At 40.0% G+C, this 20162-nt stretch overlaps 1 protein-coding gene across 1 annotated transcript in view; it reads right to left on the bottom strand.

Moving 5' to 3' along the window:
- vps53 (VPS53 subunit of GARP complex) overlaps positions 1–20162 on the bottom strand; it is a 234501-nt gene that overhangs the window by 142554 nt on the left and 71785 nt on the right. Inside the window, exons 8-11 of the mRNA XM_060848004.1 lie at positions 12422–12500; positions 10936–11079; positions 9687–9829; positions 8899–9040 (exon numbers count right to left, since the gene is read on the bottom strand). Of these exons, the coding sequence (XP_060703987.1) occupies positions 8899–9040; positions 9687–9829; positions 10936–11079; positions 12422–12500 (508 nt within the window). The remainder of the gene's footprint in view (positions 1–8898; positions 9041–9686; positions 9830–10935; positions 11080–12421; positions 12501–20162) is intronic.

Consider the following 20162-nt stretch of genomic DNA (forward strand, 5'->3'; position numbering starts at 1 on the left):
GGGGATTGCTATAACAGTCCGGCCAGCACAAGAAAACCAATGAAACAATGTACAGTTTTCATAGCATTTTGACATGTATTTCAACTCAAACTTAATTTCTGGTTTTAATTATAATACAATATCTCTACATCAAAATACATTGAGATTACTGTATTAAACCTGCTGCAAACATTCCAGGTGGCCCAGTAATTCCACCCATACAGCACTGTAGACCCATAAAGAACAGCAATGTTAGAATTAGTGACGTGACCAGCCATACAATGAAGTCAGCATTCTAATTTGCTTCTGTTAAACCAGATGGCAAACTAATATGTTTTTATAAAGAAAACTAAAATAAAATATTGATTTATTTGCAGTCCATCATTATAGGAAATTGTGGACTTTCCACAACTTATGTAAAAGCCACAATTGATGCACAAATCTATTCCCTCATTTTTACAAACTTAATAATTGACTCTTGAATACTGAGCTTCCATGGGCCCAGAAGCTAATATTTTGCATTTTTTTTTATTTTGCATTGATGCCAAAGTAGCAGCAATTTCATGGCACAGGACATTAAATTTAAGAAATAAAGCATTTCAAATCAGTTTTCCATTTCACAAACAGTGAATATAACTTCATTCCTCCGCAATGTCATGCAGGACACTGGATACGAGTGCAATGTTTTCTGTACCTATGCTCTAAAAGGCTCAAAATTAAAAGCAAAGTTACTTTTATAAATCATTGCTAATGGCATCATACATACGTGAATACAATGTGCACATTTAACATTAGCATCTGTTAAATCATATTTAGGGGCCTAAATCTAGCTTTAGGAGTTAGTGAAAAATTCATGAAGTCCCTGTGGCTCTATTAATCTCAACCAGCACCTAGTCAATAAACAAAACACAAATTAGTCTCAGATGCTACCAACAGCCCTAGAACCTACTGCAACCTTCCTCCATCAAAACCCTTGACTGAACCAAGTTTCGATCTTCAATCTCAAACTTAAAGCAGCTAATTTCATCCATTTGTGGCCAGACCACAAGGCAAAACGAGACTGTCGTCTTCTTCTCAGTCATAAAATGCCCAATCTTATCAGCAGCACATTTGAGCTTGGAGAACAGAGGATGGAGTTGTAATCTTGGTGAAGGAGCCACGGCTCATTCAGATTAGATTGGATTCCCTGCAGTGTGGAAACAGGGCCTTTGGCCCAACCAGTCCACAGTGACCCTCTGAAGAGTAACCCACCCAGACCAGTTTCCCTCCGACTAATGCACCTAACAATATGGGCAATGTAGCATGGCCAATTTACCTGACCAGCATCTTTGGACTACGGAAGAAAAATGGAGCACCGGGAGGAAACCAGAGCACCCGGAGGAAACCCATGCAGACCTGGCGAGATTGTGCAAATTCCACACAGTCGCCAGAAGCTGGAATCAAACCTGGGACCCTGGTACTGAGAGCAGCAGTGCTAACCACTGAGCCGTCACGCCGCCCATTTTAGCGGTTCGGTAAGCAGGAGGTCGGGGTCGACTGGAAAATCCATACTGCTGGTTTACACTTATGGAAAAGGAAAGCAACAGAGGTGGACTCTTTAAGGAAGCCAAATGTTTAATAAGTAACTTTAATGTACACACATTATAACAAATGATGGTACTTTAAAACTACTTAGGATATCTGGTCGGCATGGGCGCACTGGACCGAAGGGTGTGTTTCCATGCTGTACATCGCTAGGAATCCGGTACTGGCTGTAAAACTGGCTGGATATACTAAGATAGTGAAAGATGATATATAAATGTATATCTTCCTTTATTTTATACAAAAGCTATAAGCAAATTTCAGCAGCACTCTATCATAATTTCTCTCAGCATATCCTAACAAATGTTGAGAATTGTCAGCAAGTTCCTGACACACATTGTACTAGAAATTATACTAGAACCAATAATTAGATTGTGTGTCAAACTTTGCAGAAGTGAATTAGTTTTAGGTTAGCTTTAGTTTGGATTGCGGGGGGAATTTTGGCCAGGAAAGGAGAGTTGTCTGAGCTTTGAATAGTACACCTCCGAAGCAGTGGAACACTTACATGAGACTGTGGTTTTGCAGCTCATGAAAATAGAGGCACGCTGTCAAAGCTGAACCTAAAAGAAAGAGTCAGCCTGGAGTTTGTCCTGAATACCTATAATGAGCTTGAACCAACAACTTTCTGACTCAAGAGACCTTCTCAAAACCCAATAATGGTGCATTCTGGCATATCCTCCCAAGTAGTGGATTGGCACATGCTTCACTATGGAATTCCATCTTTACCAGAACAAAAATAGAAGGGTACTGCACTTAGAGTGGGCAACCACATATCGTTCCTTGCATTTACTGTCACAGTTCTTTCTCAGTCTAAAAACAATGTGAAATTGGACACGAGAAATTAATGTTGAATCTGAAAACCACTGTAGTACTCCAGAGGCAAAAACAGAAATTGCTGGAAAAGCTCTGCAGATCTGGCAGCATCTGAGGGGGGAAATCAGAGTTAACATTTCAGGTTGAGTGACCCATCCTCAGAACTAAAGCTTTTCTTACTTCTGGTTTAGAAACATGTTCTCTCTGCGTTTCTGGTTCATTTCTATTCTGTCCACTACAATTTGCCCCACAATAGCCCTGTGGCCATTCAAAAAATGGAATCTCCTTCACTGAGGAAGGTAGATCAAATGATACCAGCATCAAGAATAAACACCAGTTAGTTTGTCTAATAGTAGAAAGAATGATGTTTAAGTCAGTAAAGCAATTTTCATCTTACAGTACTGTGTGGAACTCATCCTAGCCAGAACACAATTCATGCTCCCACCACGTAAACGACATTACACTGCAAACTGCTTTTGTCTAATGGCGATGGAACTTTTAAATCTATCCAGTGATGTAAACGGTTGGTACTAGTTTTCATTATCAGGTATAGCACCAACTACTAACAAAAGGTGAGACATACTTTGGAACTATACAAACTCAAATTACATTCAAATGACAGCAGTATTGATCTGGACAAGGAGAATTCTTGACCAGATTTGCAACATGACCATTAGTAAAAAAGCTGAAAAAATATGCAACTAAAGATCATTTAACTACAAGTCAAAGTAAAAAGGAAAATAATTCCTATAAAGAACAAAACCAAAAATTCTGGAAACACTAAGCAGGTCAGGTAGCAACTATTGAGGTCGGAAGAGAGTTAGCATTTTCAATCAATGACCTGTCATCATAACGGACTTAAGGAGCAGCAAATAATAGTTATGTTCCACAATAAAAGCATTCTAACTTATTAGCATAAGCAAATCATCAAGCATTTCAAATTGATGGAAAACGGGAGTCTGTAAATCTGCCATTAGGTTGTTACTTGTGGTTTTGCTTTATGCATTACTTAGGAGGGCCCACAACATCTACAGACAGTGATTCAAAGAGAACGGTAACATGTTGAGCGTACCATCTTAACCCAACCCATCAGCAAATTAGGCTCATTTTTCCCCAACTAATGCTCAGCAAATTTCCAGACACCAGCCTGAGGGGATGAAAAAAGCCAGTCACTGCTGACAGGCATGTGGGCACAAGGAAAGTAATTAGTCACAAAGAATGCGGAAAGAGTTCAGAGGTCTGGCTGTCAAGGACCATTAGCATCTGACTAATGCTGTCTGTCGAAAATGCAATGTAAGTTCCTTGTGCATAAATAAACTTAAACCAGACACTAACATTGAAATTTTGAAGAAGACCATACACATTTTTCTTGGCAACTCTGCCAACAAATCGAAGCTGCTTACACAAATGAAAAAAAAAACTTCAAATTAGTCAGTTTGGAACATTCATTTGTTGCAGGGTACTTCCTGGAGACCAGAAGTGTTTTCCTGCAGACAAAGTTGCCCTCAATGCTGTAGTTATGCTGAACAGCCACTGCAATACCAGCTGGAGCTTCATTTGCTGTGAGAAACAAATCTCTTAAGTAAGGGAGCTTTTTTTTCTACTTGATAACTAGAAACACTAATTCAAACACACATGGTAAGACAGCAAAATGTGTTAATATACTAGCTACACAAAAGTTTTAGAACTCGACATCCTCTCTCCCCCCACCTTAATGCACCTTTGAATAGAGGAGTGGAAGTTGGATGATTAAATGGGATTGCAACATCTTTGCAAAAAACTGTTTTCTGTACCTGGGGTAGAACTCGGGCATCTTAGTGGATTTTGCACAGAGTATTACTTTGAACAAGGAGTTGGGCAAAGGGTGCTGTTGCTTTGTTTTGCCTAACTTTTTCACCCTACAGGCTTTGGTTCCTTACTACAGGGGAGCAAGCTGTTTGGCGAGTACCTGTGAAGTGGTTACGATTTCATCTGCACCTTAGATTTAGAATATAGCCTAGGTTTATAAAAGAAAAAATAAATAATTGAATAAAATAGTTAAGTGGTTAACTAAATTACATTAAGTAACAACATTATGACCCATTTTAGGGGAGGGGGGTAGAGAAGAAAGAAGGCATCGTGATTTTTAGTACAATGGGTCTTTTGATTTGATCAGGGACAGGGGTGTATTTCTGGAGCTCAAGTAGGTCAAGAGGCTGGAAGCTTAGTAATTGTCCAACATTTGCCCAAAAGTTCTTTCAGCTTGTTGGGATGAAATCAGGGACGGCAGTGCAGATGAATCGACTGCCCACAGCCATCGTGGTGCAGGAAATCATTCATGTGGAGATGCAAAACAAATGTAGTGGGGACACTGGAGAATTGACACTGTTTTCTTCAAAGACGAAGACTCCAGGAAGCTGTGTTATCTGCCCACTGCCAGGATTTGAGACATCAGCTGAGGGCTGAAGTGGAAGAAGGTACAATCCAGTCATTGCGGTCCATGTAGGTACCAATGACATAGGCATGGCAAGCACAGAGTTTCTGCATAGACAACATGAGGAGCTAGGTACCAAGCAGAACTGCATGGGTAATAATCTCTGGATTAATAGCGGAACACAGAAATTGGAATGGGGCAAATGAAATTATGGAAATTAAATAGTTTAAATACGAAAGCTGTTAAGTGGGTACCATTTCTTGGGGCATTAGTAACAATACTAGGATAAGTGGAAGCTCTAATGTTGGGTCAATCTAGATGTGAACCATGTTGGGGCTGTTTCCGAATGAAATGCCTAACTAGGGAAGTAGAGTGGGTTTTAAACTAAGTAGCGTGGTTCATGGGTCCAATTTGGCAAAATCAAATCAAACAGCAAAGACAAGGCAACAAAAACTGGGAAACAATAAACAGACCATGACAACAAGATTACAAACCTAAGAGCAAATCAATAGATAAGGCTAGAGGTTACAAAATAATAAAAGGGTTAAACTGAAGCCTCAGTATGTGAATGCATGAAGCATTAAAAACAAAACAAATAAACTGATAATGCTATATATCAGGAAGATTGGGTTAGAAATATAAAACCAGACCGAGATTATTTACAGATATTTAGATACAGGTAGAAATTAGATTAGATTAGAATCCCTACAGTATGGAAACAGTCCCTTCAGCCCAACAGGTCCACACCAAACCTCCGAAGAGTAACCCACCCAGATCCATTCCCTTACCCCTGAGCCACCATGCCGCCCTGGGGAGTTAATATTGGAAAATAAAGAGATCGCGGATGAAACAAACAGGTATTTTACGTTGGTCTTCATTACTGTGCATGCAAATAATTTCCCAGGAATAGCTGTAAATCAAGAAATAGAAGGGAGGAAGGAACAAGGAAATTACAAATGACTAAAGAAGTTGGTATTGTGCAAACTGTTGGAGTTGTGGGCTAACAAATTCCCAGATCTTGATGCATATCATTTGAGGATTTTAAAATGAGATTGGTGATGTATTGGCTTTATTTTTTCAAAAGCCCTATATTTGAGGAAGGTACCATTAGATCAGAAAATAGAGAATGTAATTCCTTCATTCAAAAGGAGGGAGACAAAACAAACAAACAGTCAGTTAGCTCAACAACTGTCAGAGGGAAGATATTGAAAGCTATTAAAAACTTTAGAGCAAGGCACTAGAAAAATAATCAAGGCAATCAGGTAAGGCAACATGACTGTAAATGGAAATTCACATTTAACCCATTTATTGGGATTTTCAGAAAGAGAAAAGAAGATCTGTTCCATAAGGGGAAATCAGTAAATACAATGTACTTAGATGTTCAGAGGAGCTATCTGTCACTTCTCAGCCCAACTCTGCATCCTGTCAATGTCCCATTGCAACCTACAACAGCCCTCCATCCTATCCACAACTCCTCCAACCTTTGTGTCATTGGCAAACTTACTAACCCACCCTTCCACTTCCTCATCCAAGTCATTTATAAAAATCACAAACAGCAGAGGTCCCGGAACAGATCCCTGCGGAACACCATTGATCCAGGCTGAATACTTTCCATCTACTACCACATTGTCTGGATACAGAATTGGATGGCCCACAGAAGACAGCCAAATTTCCTGTATCCCATACTTCCTTACTTTCTGAATTCCTGAAGAAGGGCTCATGCCCGAAACATCGATTCTCCTGCTCTTTGGATGCTGCCTGACCTGCTGCGCTTTTCCAGCAACACATTTTCAGCTACTTTCTGAATGAGCCTACCATGGGGGGGGCTAGCAAGTGGGACTAGATTGGGTTGGGATATCTGGTCGGCATGGACAGGTTGGACCGAAGGGGTCTGTTTCCATGCTGTACATCTCTATGACTCTAAATGCCTTCTAAAATTCATATACACTACATCCACTGCTCTACCTTCAATGTTTTGTCACATGCTCAAAGAATTCAAAAAGACTTGTCAGGCATGATCTGCCCCTCACAAAGCCATATTGACCATCTTTAATCAAGCTATGCTTTAACAAATAATCATAAATCCTGTTTCTCAGAACCCTCTCCAATAACTTACCCACTATTGACATAAGGCTGGCTGGTCTGTAATTCTCTGGTTCAAGAAAGGGAATACAGACAAACAAGGGAACATTTGCCACCCTCCAATCATTTGGTACTACTCCAGTGGACAGTGAGGATGCAAAGATCATTGCCAAAAGTGCAGCAATTCCTTCCCTCCCTTCCCATAGTAACCAGAATTATATCCTGTCTGGTCCAGGGGACTTATCTATCCTCATATTTTTCAAGACTTCCAGCACATTCTCCTTCTATACATCAACCTGTTCAAGTGTATCAGCCTGTTTCATGTTGTCCTCACAAACGACAAGGTCCCTCTCAGTAGTGAATCCTGAGGTAAAGAATTAATTAAGGACCTCCCCTACCTCCTCCAACTCTAAGCACTAGCTCCTTCCACTATCCCTGATCAGCCCGACCCTCACTCTGGCCATCCTCTTGTTCCTCACGGAAGCGTAGAACGCCTTAATCCTACTCGTGAAGGTAGGACTTTTCCACGCCCTTTCTACTTCACCTAAGTCCATTCTTCAGTTCCTTCCTGGCTACTTTATAACCCTCTTGAGCTCGGTCTGATCTTTCTTTCCTCATCCTTCAGTGAGTAGTTTCTTCCTGTTGACTTAGATGTTCCACATCTCTTGTCATCCAAGGTTCTTTGACCCTTCCTTGCCTCAGTGGGACAAACCTATCCAGCACTCACAGCAAGTGCTCCCTAAACAACCTCCACATTTGTCGTACATTTCCTTGAGAATATCTGCTTCCAATTTATGCTCCACAGTTTCTGTCCAATAGGACGGTAACTCTCCCTCCACCAATTAAATACTTTCCCATACAACCTGCTCCTAACCCACTCCATGATTATGACTGAAGTTTAAAAGAGCTAGAGACAATGCGATTAAAACATACACGATCCTGGTCGGTTTTGTCAGGATGAATGTGGAAAATGGAAAAATCTAAAACTAGAATAGGATTGTTTAAAAATGAGGAGTCACCCCTTTCAGACAAGAGAAAAATTTCTCTCATGCTGTGATCAAGTGTCTATGGAACTCTCGTACTATTGGCAACAGTCTTTAAATAACATTAAGGCAGAGGTAGATGATATTTTGATAAATGAGATTTTATTCGAGTTAGACAAGAATGTAGAGTAATCAAATCAGCTCATATTATCATGCTCATGGGGCCAGTACCCTATTCCTACTCTTAATGTCCGTACATACGTTCATACCCTCACACTGGATTATGCTCTAAATTGAAGACAAAAGAACGACTAGGGAAAGTTTCAGGTCATCTTTAACGATCAGTTGCCTGTATACACTTGAGTACTACTGCAACCCATGTTTGTATTCCTTAGTAGATAGTTACCCCCAAGCCTTTATGAAAAGGGGGCTTTCTTTCTCTTTCAATAGCAAATAGCATCTCGACAAAACAAATTATTTATTGAATTAATACTTAGCTGAGCTTGAAAATTCATAAACTGCATTAAGTTATTCAGAGGGAAGTCGGAGGGAGGGTTAAGTCGGAGGTAAAGAGGAACTTCTTTCAAACAGGACTGAATCTGTAGAATTCTTTACTGCAGAGGGCTGTTGAGGCTCAGTCATTAAGTTTTTTCAAGGCTGAGATAGACAGCATTAAAAACCAGTGATGGTATCGAGGGTTATGGGGAACAGGCAGGATTATGAGATCAACCACAAACTCATTGAATAGAGAAACAAACTCTATTCTACTCCTACCTAAGAAATGTTACCATTGGACCAAGGAGGAACAGATCAAGTAAGGAATTGCAAACTAAAAAGGTCAGTGATGGATTTCGATGGGTATATGAAATAAAATGTAAATGAGTGCACTTAATGAGATGCTAGCAGAGACGGAGAGCAAAACGGTGTCTTGGGACTCCTGGGTGTCTGGAGACTTGGTGATGATGTTGATCAGTGACTCCCAAACAATTAAACAGGGCAAAGGAAACTTCAACTTGGACACTAATTGCTTTCCCCATAATTTCTTACCACAATCCCATCCGTCAGAGTGCTGCCTGAGAACCGTTTGGCCAACAGCCCCTCAAAATTTGTCGTTCTTTGAATTGCAAACAGCAACAACTTCACTTCAATTTCCTTGGCTCTTGTGCGCATTATTTTAGCCAGTTCATGCCTAAAACAGTGAGGAAAAAACGTCTTTAGGCAACATTCCCATTCTCACATTCTCAAAAGAGTAGACCATTCAGCTTGATCCACCATTCAATGAGATCATGGCTGATCTGAATATAACCAGAAATCCACATTCCCACCAACATCTGGTATCCTAACCCTAATAACCTTCCAACCCCTTCAACATATTTGAGAAAAAGAGAGGAATTAACTTGGGCAAAATTCAACGTTTCTCTGGTTCTATTGAGCACTTCCTATTTCGAAAGCTCCTGAGTCAGACTCCTAGTTTCAGATGCTATTCCATCTGATCACCTTAAATGACAACGTTTTATCAGTCCTCAGCCAGACAACTAAGGAAAACATATTGATGACATTTTGATGATAATGTGGATCTGGTGTAAGAAGAAAAGACTGAACCCATACAGGTCCTCTGATTTAAGTTATGGTGCAGCCTCACCACTGACTACAAAGGTGACCAGACTATTTCACCTTACTAGCTGAAGAGAGAAAGGCCATACAATGCAGAAAACTGATAAAAGATGCTTTTTAAATAAGGGATGATAGTCTAATGCTATTAGGGAATTCATGCCCTTCATTGCTTTTGGAAACACAAGAAGATAAACAATAAACATCACATATCTGCTTTATACCTGGTGACGTGACAAAACTCCACTGTGATCCGTTCACTCATGCACCATTCCTGTGGGAACATCCGGCCATATTTCTCCTCATAATCTACCAGCTGGCGTTTAATCCATGCATAGCGTCGATCTATCTTATCCAGCCATGCCACCTAGACAAAGTTAACATACAAGGCTCAGAACATAATGCAGTTTTCCCTTTGTGACCCAAATGCGTAACCTCAACAGCTGTTTGTCAGCTTCCAATTTGCAAATCTCTCAGCCACAAAGCAAACTTGCTTGATTTACTAAGTCTTCCCATCATCCATCCTTAGTAAACACAGCATGCTTACTTGTGGGTTGCTGGTCGCTAGTTTAAGACATAAACCTCAGTGAATCTCATGCAACATCAACACAGAACGGCAAAGAGGCTACATCAAATTTACAGATACACACTGTATATAGAACACAGCATCAAATTAATTTGCTTGCTCCTGGCTTTAACTGAAACTTACTACTAGAATGGGAACAAAAGGTTAACTACAATAAAGGACACAAGGGACACAGCCATTAAAGTGAGAATAAATAGATGATCCGATTACTGTTTAGTCTATTTCATGGCCTTTGACCAAACACAGCTATGAATCGGTCAACTTATATGGGTCCAGGGTGAGGAATGCAGGGTTGTCAAGTGGTTCCTAAATTCATAACAAGATCTTTCCTGTTAAATTAACAAGGTCGTGTAAGCTCTACCCTCCAATTTGCTTTTCTTTTACAACCCTATATTACCATAACAAGATATATATTCTCATATTTCTGGAATAACAATTTAATTTTCTCCCTCTTCTCTCCTAGAAGCACTAGAATCTCAGTACCTCAATCCACTAGCATTCTTTATACCAAATCAAAACATAACATTAAGATCATGGAGAGCACCACATCCGAGGCCGGTCCGAACACTGCCCACAGAAGGTCCTTCCCAACACGAGTCACTGACTAGTGATCTGAAACAGCAACCATGATCAATATTTTCTTTCCCCGTCATGGTTTAGTCACTGAAATCTACAAATAAATTCTGCAAGAGCAAAAATCTTAAAACTAACCTTCCCAAAGTATAAATACTCTGAAGTGCAAATCTGAATTCATCCAGTAAGACCCCAAATTTCATTCCTGTAAAAAATTGCAACAGTTGCAAATGCCAACTGCAGAACAAAGACTACCCTTCTGGGCCTGCTAATAATTACTGTAAGCTAAAGTATTCATTCAACTTCATGCTTACATCTTGGTTTTCCTGGAACAGAACGAGGTACTCTGAAAGATGCTGCTTAGTAAACTTTTTAATGATTTCTTGTTTAATTTTGGGATCCAGCACATTGGCAACAAGGCAGGCATCTCGTAGTACGTTACTGGGACCCGCTGGTTTCTGCAAAGATGAAAAAGAAAATCCACTAAAACTTGCATGCAGTAAATACAACAGACTTTTAAATTTACACTTCAATTATGGGTCAATTGTGTGACTGTCCTGGTGCAGAAACTGAACCTTTTTTCTCATGCTGTTCGATTATTTATAAGTGCATGATTTAACATGACTGCAGCTCAATGTCACAAAACCAATTTTCATTTAGTACTGAAAATGCTCAACATTCATAAGGCATGATACATAAAATACATTTTTTGCTCAATGTTTATGAGTTGAATTTTCCCAAATTGAGGTTATGCTGAAAACCTTAAATTCGAAGGTCCAGCTCAACTGATCATTAATCCAGATGGTCATTAAACAGAAAGGGAATACAATTGTAATGCAAACATTTTTCTTTTTAAAATCTCTCAAATCCTCTTAATTTTATCTTAATTTTTTTTTCTCCAACTTTAACTCCCAACAGCACTTGTCTGTATCGCCGAGACTAGATGTGTTGTTCTCACCAGTCAGTCAACAACATGATCATTGAAGGTGCCTATGGATTTTCACTGAGAAAGTGAGGTCTGCAGATGCTGGAGATCAGAGCTGAAAATGTGTTACTGGAAAAGCGCAACAGGTCAGGCAGTATCCAAGGAACAGGAGATTCGACGTTTCGGGCATGGCTTATGCCCGAAATGTCGAATCTCCTGTTCCTTGGATGCTGCCTGACCTGCTGCGCTTTTCCAGCAACACATTTTCAGCTATGGATTTTCACTGGTGACTTCCTCCTTTCAATGTAGGAAAATAATGTGGCTTCCCATAAAACCAGAAATAAGAAAATTTAATGAGTGAAACATCATAATACAATCCTGGCATAGAACAAACTAGGTTGTGCTTTTGTAAAAATTGTTTTCCTCGTTGTGGTGACCAGGGCACATTTTGTTTTGAAAATCACTGTCTTCTTTAATACGATGGCAATAATTAGTCATAAGAGGCAAGATATACTAGAAATATATTGAAGGTGGTCAGCATTTCAAAATAGGAAAGATTGATTTGCATTTTCGGTGAGACTTTTCAGAACTGTACAGGGATCTTCATTTTATGTTGATCTATTTTCAGATGCCAAGAGACTGGATGAAAATAGCCGCATTTTCTGTGTTGTTTCATTTGCAATATTTTTCTTGTTTATTTACATGGGACAAGGATCTGGGACCAAATCAACAAATCATTTTCTGTACTAATATCAAGTATTTAGCAGCACAATGTACAGAAAGTCACACTAACAGAAAATGGAGATGGGTGTTCAAACATTATCAAATTAATGGGCAGAGTATGAAGGAACTAAACTTTAGTAGGACATTCTCACCTTTGACCCCTGAGATGGAAACGCTTCTTCAAAATCGGCCAAGATCTGCTGTCCCAACTCAGTCTGGGCAGCTCGCACCCTAACAAAACAAAATCAGAATTTCCTGAAGTTCTATATTGCAGCTGTGAAAATAAATGGATATTAAACTGAGTCCTGCACACTCAAAATGACATCCGACTTGATTAATAGAGATAACACCAGCAATAAAGAACAAATTATTGCTATTTAGTTTATTTTTTTCTTGTTATTAATTGGCTTGGTTGTTGCATTTATCCATGTAAACAGCTCGTTGGTGTTCAGCACTTTTTAAGAAGTCCTTAGCATGTGAATGCTGTGTAATACATAATTTATTTACTTTAGGAGGACTATTTTATTTCGTACAGTGTCAACTGTGACACATTAGGTTGCATTCTTAATTCTCAGATGGTTATAGATTTAAGTTCCACTCCAGAAAGTTGAACACAAAATCGAGGCTAACACACTAGTGCATTACTGAAGGAGTGCTGCACTGTTAAAGGTGCTATCTTTTAGATGAGATATTGCCCTTTTAGATGGGCATAAAAGATCACTTCTCAATTAAAGAAGAACAGGGAGTATTCCCTGGTGTGCCGACAATGTCTATTCATCAACTGACATCACGAAAACACTAGTGTCTGTTCTTTAACACATTCTTACTGTCAGTGGGACCTTGTGTGCCCAAATTAGCTGCCATGTCTCTTATTGCGGTTGGGCTTGAAAAGTACTCCACAGCTGTAATAAATCACAAAAAGCTAGGAGCCAATTTCAGCAGGTAATAGGGAAAGCAAGTGGAATGTTGGGCTTTATTTCAAAGGGAAGAGAGAATAAAAATAGGGAAGTCTTGCTAAAATTATGCAAGGCACAGCTGAAAAACCTGAACACTTTTGGTCCTCTTCTCCAAGAGAAGATATACTGGCAGCAGTCCAGAGAAGGTTCGCTAGATCGGACCTGGGCATGGAGGGGCTGTACTCAGTAAAGAAGGATGAGACGCTACTTTATTGAAACATACAGAATTGTTAGTGATTTGACAGGGTAGATGCTGAAAGGCAATTTCCCCTTGTGGGAATTAGAGGGCATCATCTCAATAAAACGTGTAGTCTATTAAACAGAAAACTAGAGAAATTTCTTCTTCCAAAGGGTAGTGCATCTATGGAATTCTTCACCACAGAGGGCTATAGAGGCTGGATGGTTAAGTATATTCAAGGTTGAGATAGACAGACTTTTTTTTATGTCAGTATGGGAATTAAAGATGATGGGGAAAAGGCAAGAAAGTGGACTTGATAATTATCAGATCAGCCGTGATCTCATTAAATGGCAGAGCAGAATCAGTGGGCTGAATAACCTAATTCTACTCCTGTATCCCATTGTCTTATTCTGGCACTTTTGACCATCCTTTCTTTCACATATTCCTTTAAAAAGTAAGTCAGGGTATTCTGATGCTTAAGGTATATGACAGCAACAAATATAACTGAATTCTGACATACAGCCAGAGAGAAATTCCACATCTATTTGGCACTGCGGACAATCTATAAGCAGATTTATAACAGGAGAACTTGAGGTTAGATAATGGCATTGCCAATTTTTTTGCGTGCATTTGGAAGGCACGAAAGGTTCCACTCAAACAACACAGGATGGGTTAGACACCACATGAAACCTCATTAACCATGGAATGTGGATAGAGGTCCAAACCTGAATAAGTACAGAATGTTCCACCTCACATAGGCTTAAGACTATAACAACAACATTGCATGCCAAGCAAGCATACAGCGAGGTACTTGATTCAGGACAGTAAAATGCCAGTAATTAAATAAAAGAATAACACTGTTCTCTTCCTAACAGGATATCTACAATCTTCACTGGCAGTTGAGAAACTGAACCGTGCAGCATTTTACTTCTGAAGTAGTGTTTTGATTAAATACATAATTTTGCTTTGCTTCTGCCAATTGAAGGATTGATCTTAAATCACATTCCAGAAAATTATTAATTGATAATATGTTAATTATTAGGGTGAAAACACTGGCTTACTAGTCCTCTTAAAACAACTAAAAAAGGAACACAGGAACTTGAGTAGTCCATTCAGCCTGTCAAGCCCGCTGTTCTATTCAATTAGATCATGGCAGATGATTTATTTCAAATGACATTTTCCCACATTATTGCTATATCTTTGATGTCATTAGTCTCCATAAATATATCCATTTCTATCTTGAACATGATCAACGATAGGGCTTTCGGTGCCCATTGGGGTAGAGAATTCCTGAGATTTATCACCATCTTAGTGAAGTAATTTCTTCTCATCTCAGCCTTCAATGGTCTACCCCTTATTCTGAGATAAAAAGGCCCTGGTTCTAGACTCCCTATTAAGACCTTCCTATCTCCATCCACCCCTTGTCATGCCCTAAGCACTTTGTACGCCTCAATGAGATCACCATTCATTCTTTGAAGTTGGAGAGAATACATTTCCAGTTTTCTCAATCTCTCCCCACAAAATAATCTGGTCATTCCAAGGATTATTCTGAATTTCCTTTGCACTTCCTCTTTGGCAAGTGTATCCCACTTTAGATCAAGATCAAAATTGCACACAATACTCTAGGTGCAATTTCACCAAAGATCTATACAATTGCAGCAAGGCATTAGATTAGATTACTTCCAGTGTGGAAACAGGCCCTTCGACCCGCCGAAGCGCAACCCACCCATACCCCTACATTTACCCCTTACCTAACACTACGGGCAATTTAGCATGGTCAATTCACCTGACCTGCACATCTTTGTGACTGTGGGAGGAAACCAGAGCACCCGGAGGAAACCCACGCAGACACGGGGAGAATGTGCAAACTCCACACAGTCAGTCGCCTGAGTCGGGAATTGAACCCAGGTCCCTGGCGCTGTGAGGCAGCAGTGCTAACCACTGTGCCACCGTGCCGCCCACGTTACACCTCTATCCAAAACCCTTTGCAATGAAGGTCAACATGCTATTTGCGTTCGTATTGATTGTTGCATGTGCATTCTAGCTTGTACTGTATCATTAACAGGGATACCCCAGACAAAGAACAAAGTGAACAAAGAACGATACAACACAGGAACAGGCCAGCAAGCTTGCACCCACACATGATGCCTTTTTAAACTGAAAACCTTTTGCCTCAATGTGGTCCATGTTTTCTGTTCCCTGTCTGTTCATGTATCAGTCAATATGTCTCTTAAATGTTACTATTGTAGTATCTGCTTCCAACACCATCTCTGGCAGTGCATTTCCAGGTACTTACCACCCTCCGTAAAAAGAAAAGTGTCTACTACATCTCCTTGCAATTTTCCCCTTTTATCTTAAACATATACCCCCTTAGTAATTGACATTTCTACACTGGGAAAAAACCTCTATCTATTCTATCCATGGCTCTCAATTTTGTAAGCTTTTGAATCTCTCCTCCTAACTAATACCCTACAAAACAGGCAACATCCTGATAAAGTCTTCGAGTAAAAAGTGAGGTCTGCAGATGCTGGAGATCAGAGTTGAAAATGTGTTGCTGGTTAAAGCACAGCAGGTTAGGCAGCATCCAAGGAACAGGAAATTCGACGTTTCGGGCCAGAGCCCTTCATCAGGAAGGGCTCTGGCCCGAAACGTCGAATTTCCTGTTCCTTGGATGCTGCCTAACCTGCTGTGCTTTAACCAGCAACACATTTTCAGCTCAACATCCTGATAAAAACATCCCTGTACATTCTCTAACGCCACAACATCCTTCTAGTAGTGTTGCAACTAGAACAATGCAATACTCCAAATGTTTCGTACAGCAGCAAGATGACTTGACAATTTTTACACTATGGCATGACCAATGAAGGCACATATGTCATACATCTTCTTCACCCCATTATTGACTTGTGTTTCCACTTTTAGGGAACTGTGGGCTTGTAGGCCTATATCACTCTGTATGTCGATGTTTCTAAGGGTTCTGCCATTTACTGCATACTTCCCTCTTGCATTAGACCTTCCAAAGTGCATCACCTTGCATTTGTCATTCCATTTGCCATTTCACCACCCAAGTCTCCAGCCTATTTATATCCTCCTATATCCTCTGGCAACGCTCATCACTGTCTACAGCTTCCCTCAATCTTTGTGTTGGCCACAAACTTACCAATCAGACCTCTGATATTCTCCTCCAAATCATTTATTTATATATATTACAAATAATAGAGATCCCAGCCATGATCCCTACAGGACACCACTGGTCACAGTTCTCCAATCAGAAAAGCACCCTTTTGATGCTACTCAGTCTTTTATGTCCAAGCCAGTTCTGTATCCATCTTATCAGCTCATCACAGATTCCATACGCCTTCACCTTTGGTATCAGCCTACCATGACCTTGGCAAAAGCATTGCTAAAATCCACAAAGACAACATCTGCCACTCTGCCCTCAATCATCTGTCACTTCCTCAAAAGGCATGACCTCCTCACACAAAGCCATGCTGCCTATCACTACTAAGTCCATATTTTTCCAAACATGAGCAAAGCCTGTCCCTGAGAAACTTCTCCAATAAATTCCTTGCCACTGACATAAGGCTCACCAGCCTGTAATTTCCCAGATTATCCCAGTTGCCCTTCTTAAACAAAGAAACATTGGCTATTCTCCAGGCCCCGGGACCTCTCTTCTGACTAAAGAGGATACAAAGATTTGCACAAGGCCCCAGCAATTTCCTCCCTCTCCATTCTGGGATTGATCCCATCAGGTCCTAGAAGTTTGTCTACCTTAATGCTTTTTAAAACACCAAACACTTATATTATGTTGACATGCTCTACATTACTTACATCCCCATCTCTAGCCTCCATATCTACCATGTCCTTCTCCTTTGTGAATACTGATGCAAAGTATTTGTTGAGGACCTCACCCACTTCATCCAGCTCCACACACAAATTCCCTGCTCCTCAACATTTACGAAATATCCTGCCTGATTCTCTGTCAAAAGGGGATAACTGCATACTTATTCAAATTAAATGCCATCTGCCATGTTCTTGCCCACTCACTCAGCCTGGCCAGTTCCACTTGAAGACTTTTTGCATCTTCCTCACAAGTTACACTCCCAACTTATTCATCTGCAAATTTGAAAATATTACAACTGGTTCCCACATCCATATCTTACATGTAACTTGCCACAGCTATGACCCTAGCACTGATCCACAAGTAAGAGCTAGTGAACTTGAAAACAATGCAATTATTTAGTTTCTCCACCATTTCCTGGTTCTCCACCATAAAATCATCCACTTTTGAAAGTTTGAGTGATTACCTTTTTTTTAAAGATGTGTTCCATCATTATCAGAGGTAAAATCCTGCGACTCCCTTCCTGTGGTGTATCTATGATACATGGACCATGTTGGTTCAAGTCAATTGCTTGACACCATCTTCTTGAGGGTAATTAGGGATTAGTGACATTCACATCCCATTAAAAGTAGTTTTGAGCATCTTAAGGTTACCGTGTTAAGTAGCCTGTGCTTCACATCAGCTCATCCATGCTCTGCCCCATATGAAAAGATGACCACTGGATCAATAAAACAATAAAAGTTGCTGATTTTGATTGGGACCATTTTGAAAAGTGCTGATTGGAGCACAAGGCAGACATCATAGTACAGCAAAGGTGATAGGGTAGAGGGTGAATTATCACAAGGTAGACAAATTAGCATAAGGCAAGGAGTGAGTTGAGAACTGTCATATCAATTGAAAAGTTATACAAAGAAAATGCCACGTAAAGTGCAGATTAGCAGCAAAAAGCTGTAAAGTTTACGTACCCACTAATTACACTTCAAAAGAATAATCCAATGCCTCTGAAACACTTGAGGCATTCTGACAATGTACAATGCTCTGCGTCAGGTCTTGGTTTTATGAACAAAATCAGGTTGTCAGATCACATAAGAATTCACCATCGATAAACCCCCTATGCCACCGGAGCCTTGGCAGTTCTGAAAACCTGATTCAAGACTGGCACTGGCAGGGTCTCAAATTGCATGAAACTCCCCAGCTGCAGGTTGTGGTGTTTGTTCACGTGAATGTGTGCTCAGCAGGGCACCATCTGGTCTGGTAAGTAATACAGTCATTTAGTGTGCTCCTGAAAATGTGCCCCTGATTGAGAGAATCAATGGCTGCATGCAGCCTGTACTTGTTTTACGCAATGCCCTTTTAAGAACAAGGTGAACTGAGAAGAAGTCTGAAAGAGGGGCTCATTCTGATTACAACATCATTAGGTTCCAAGAATCCCCATGTGACTTGAAGTTGCATGGTTTAAAGGGCTAAGGGTAAATAAAATGCTAATTGCAGAGGGATTGGGATTACCAGGTTTTTTTTCTGTTTAACAAGTCAGATCACACTGAATTTGTGAAAAGAGGAGACAAGTAAACCTTTCTTCAAATGGAAGTTTGCTGTATGACAGTTCTGAACAGAAATTAGCTTATCTGGATGCAGAACAGAGGCTGTGTTTCACACTCATAGAAATCTGAAATAGCAGTGTGCTGAAGACAAGAAGGGCAAGGGATTATGGATTGGACAAGACCATTACTGCTATTTCAGTGTTGCTGGAGCCCACAAGGCCATTGAAAGAGGTCACAGAGATTTTGGGAATTCACTGTAATCAGAAATATCGCACCTGAGGGGATGTTGGCAGACATGTACTTAGTCAATGAAGCAGGGCATAGATGGGATATGGTTGCTAGTGAGTGCAATTTAAGGATCAAAACGATTGAGCAAGAAGTGAGACACCCTAAATAGCACAGAAAAAATTGCAAAGACTGCAAGATCGTACATGGCCTCACACTTGCGTGGGAAGTAATGTAAGTGCTTACAACTCCATGAGATGCAGCTTTGTTGTGAAGTAATTCAACTATGGGAACATTTGGTGAATGTTGACTTAGAGAGTTTCCTGGACCCTGTTAAGACTGAGGAATGTTAACTGCCAGGTCAAGCTCAGAGAGGAATGCTAGAACATAGGAACTGGGATAAACAGAGACAAGTGGTGAAAGCACCACAACTCACCAAGACTCCTGCAGAAACAGAAATAAGTAAGAAATATCTGTTATAAATGCGACCTTTGAGAGAAACAGGAGCTATCTCCATCTGTTAAAATTTTAACTATGTGCAAGCTTAAGAGCAGTTTGTGTTTTAGAGGATTAAGGTACTTTATCAAGTAACTTCATATGTTCTGTGTAATTATAGTCAATGCAGGGCACTAAGGACTGCAGAGGCACTTGTGTTTGACAGAAAATAAAATATCACTGGGGGCTGGTGTGCAGCTCTACATTTTAGAAAGTTTTAAAGAACAGTTGCTTGTTTTCAAAATGTAGCAAACATATGTGCTTTGATTCTGTGAATTTAAAAGATGAGCCCTGTAATGCAGTTGTAGCTGAATAGTTCTTTTGGCTTCTGCCATAATTTGGACATCTACCATTATTTCAAATTTAAATAACTTTCTACATATTTCTGTATTTCTACATTTCTATTGCTTTCTATATGAGTGTAAGCTATAAATTGGCCTAATTCAGATTGTAAGGCGAAGACCTGTCACGTACTATGTTATACTTTTGAATTTGTTCTAAGTGCTTACAGTAACTGTGAAAGACACACAAGCAACACACTAATAAGTCTCATCGTAAATGAAACTTCCATAGGCCAAATGTGTGTCACTTAGGGACTGGGGTGATAAGTCTAAAAATACAATAAAGATTTGCCATTACACTGCACTGTGAGCTCCA

The sequence above is a fragment of the Hemiscyllium ocellatum genome, chromosome 31 (assembly GCF_020745735.1).
Source record: "Hemiscyllium ocellatum isolate sHemOce1 chromosome 31, sHemOce1.pat.X.cur, whole genome shotgun sequence".
Taxonomy (NCBI): Eukaryota; Metazoa; Chordata; class Chondrichthyes; order Orectolobiformes; family Hemiscylliidae; genus Hemiscyllium; species Hemiscyllium ocellatum.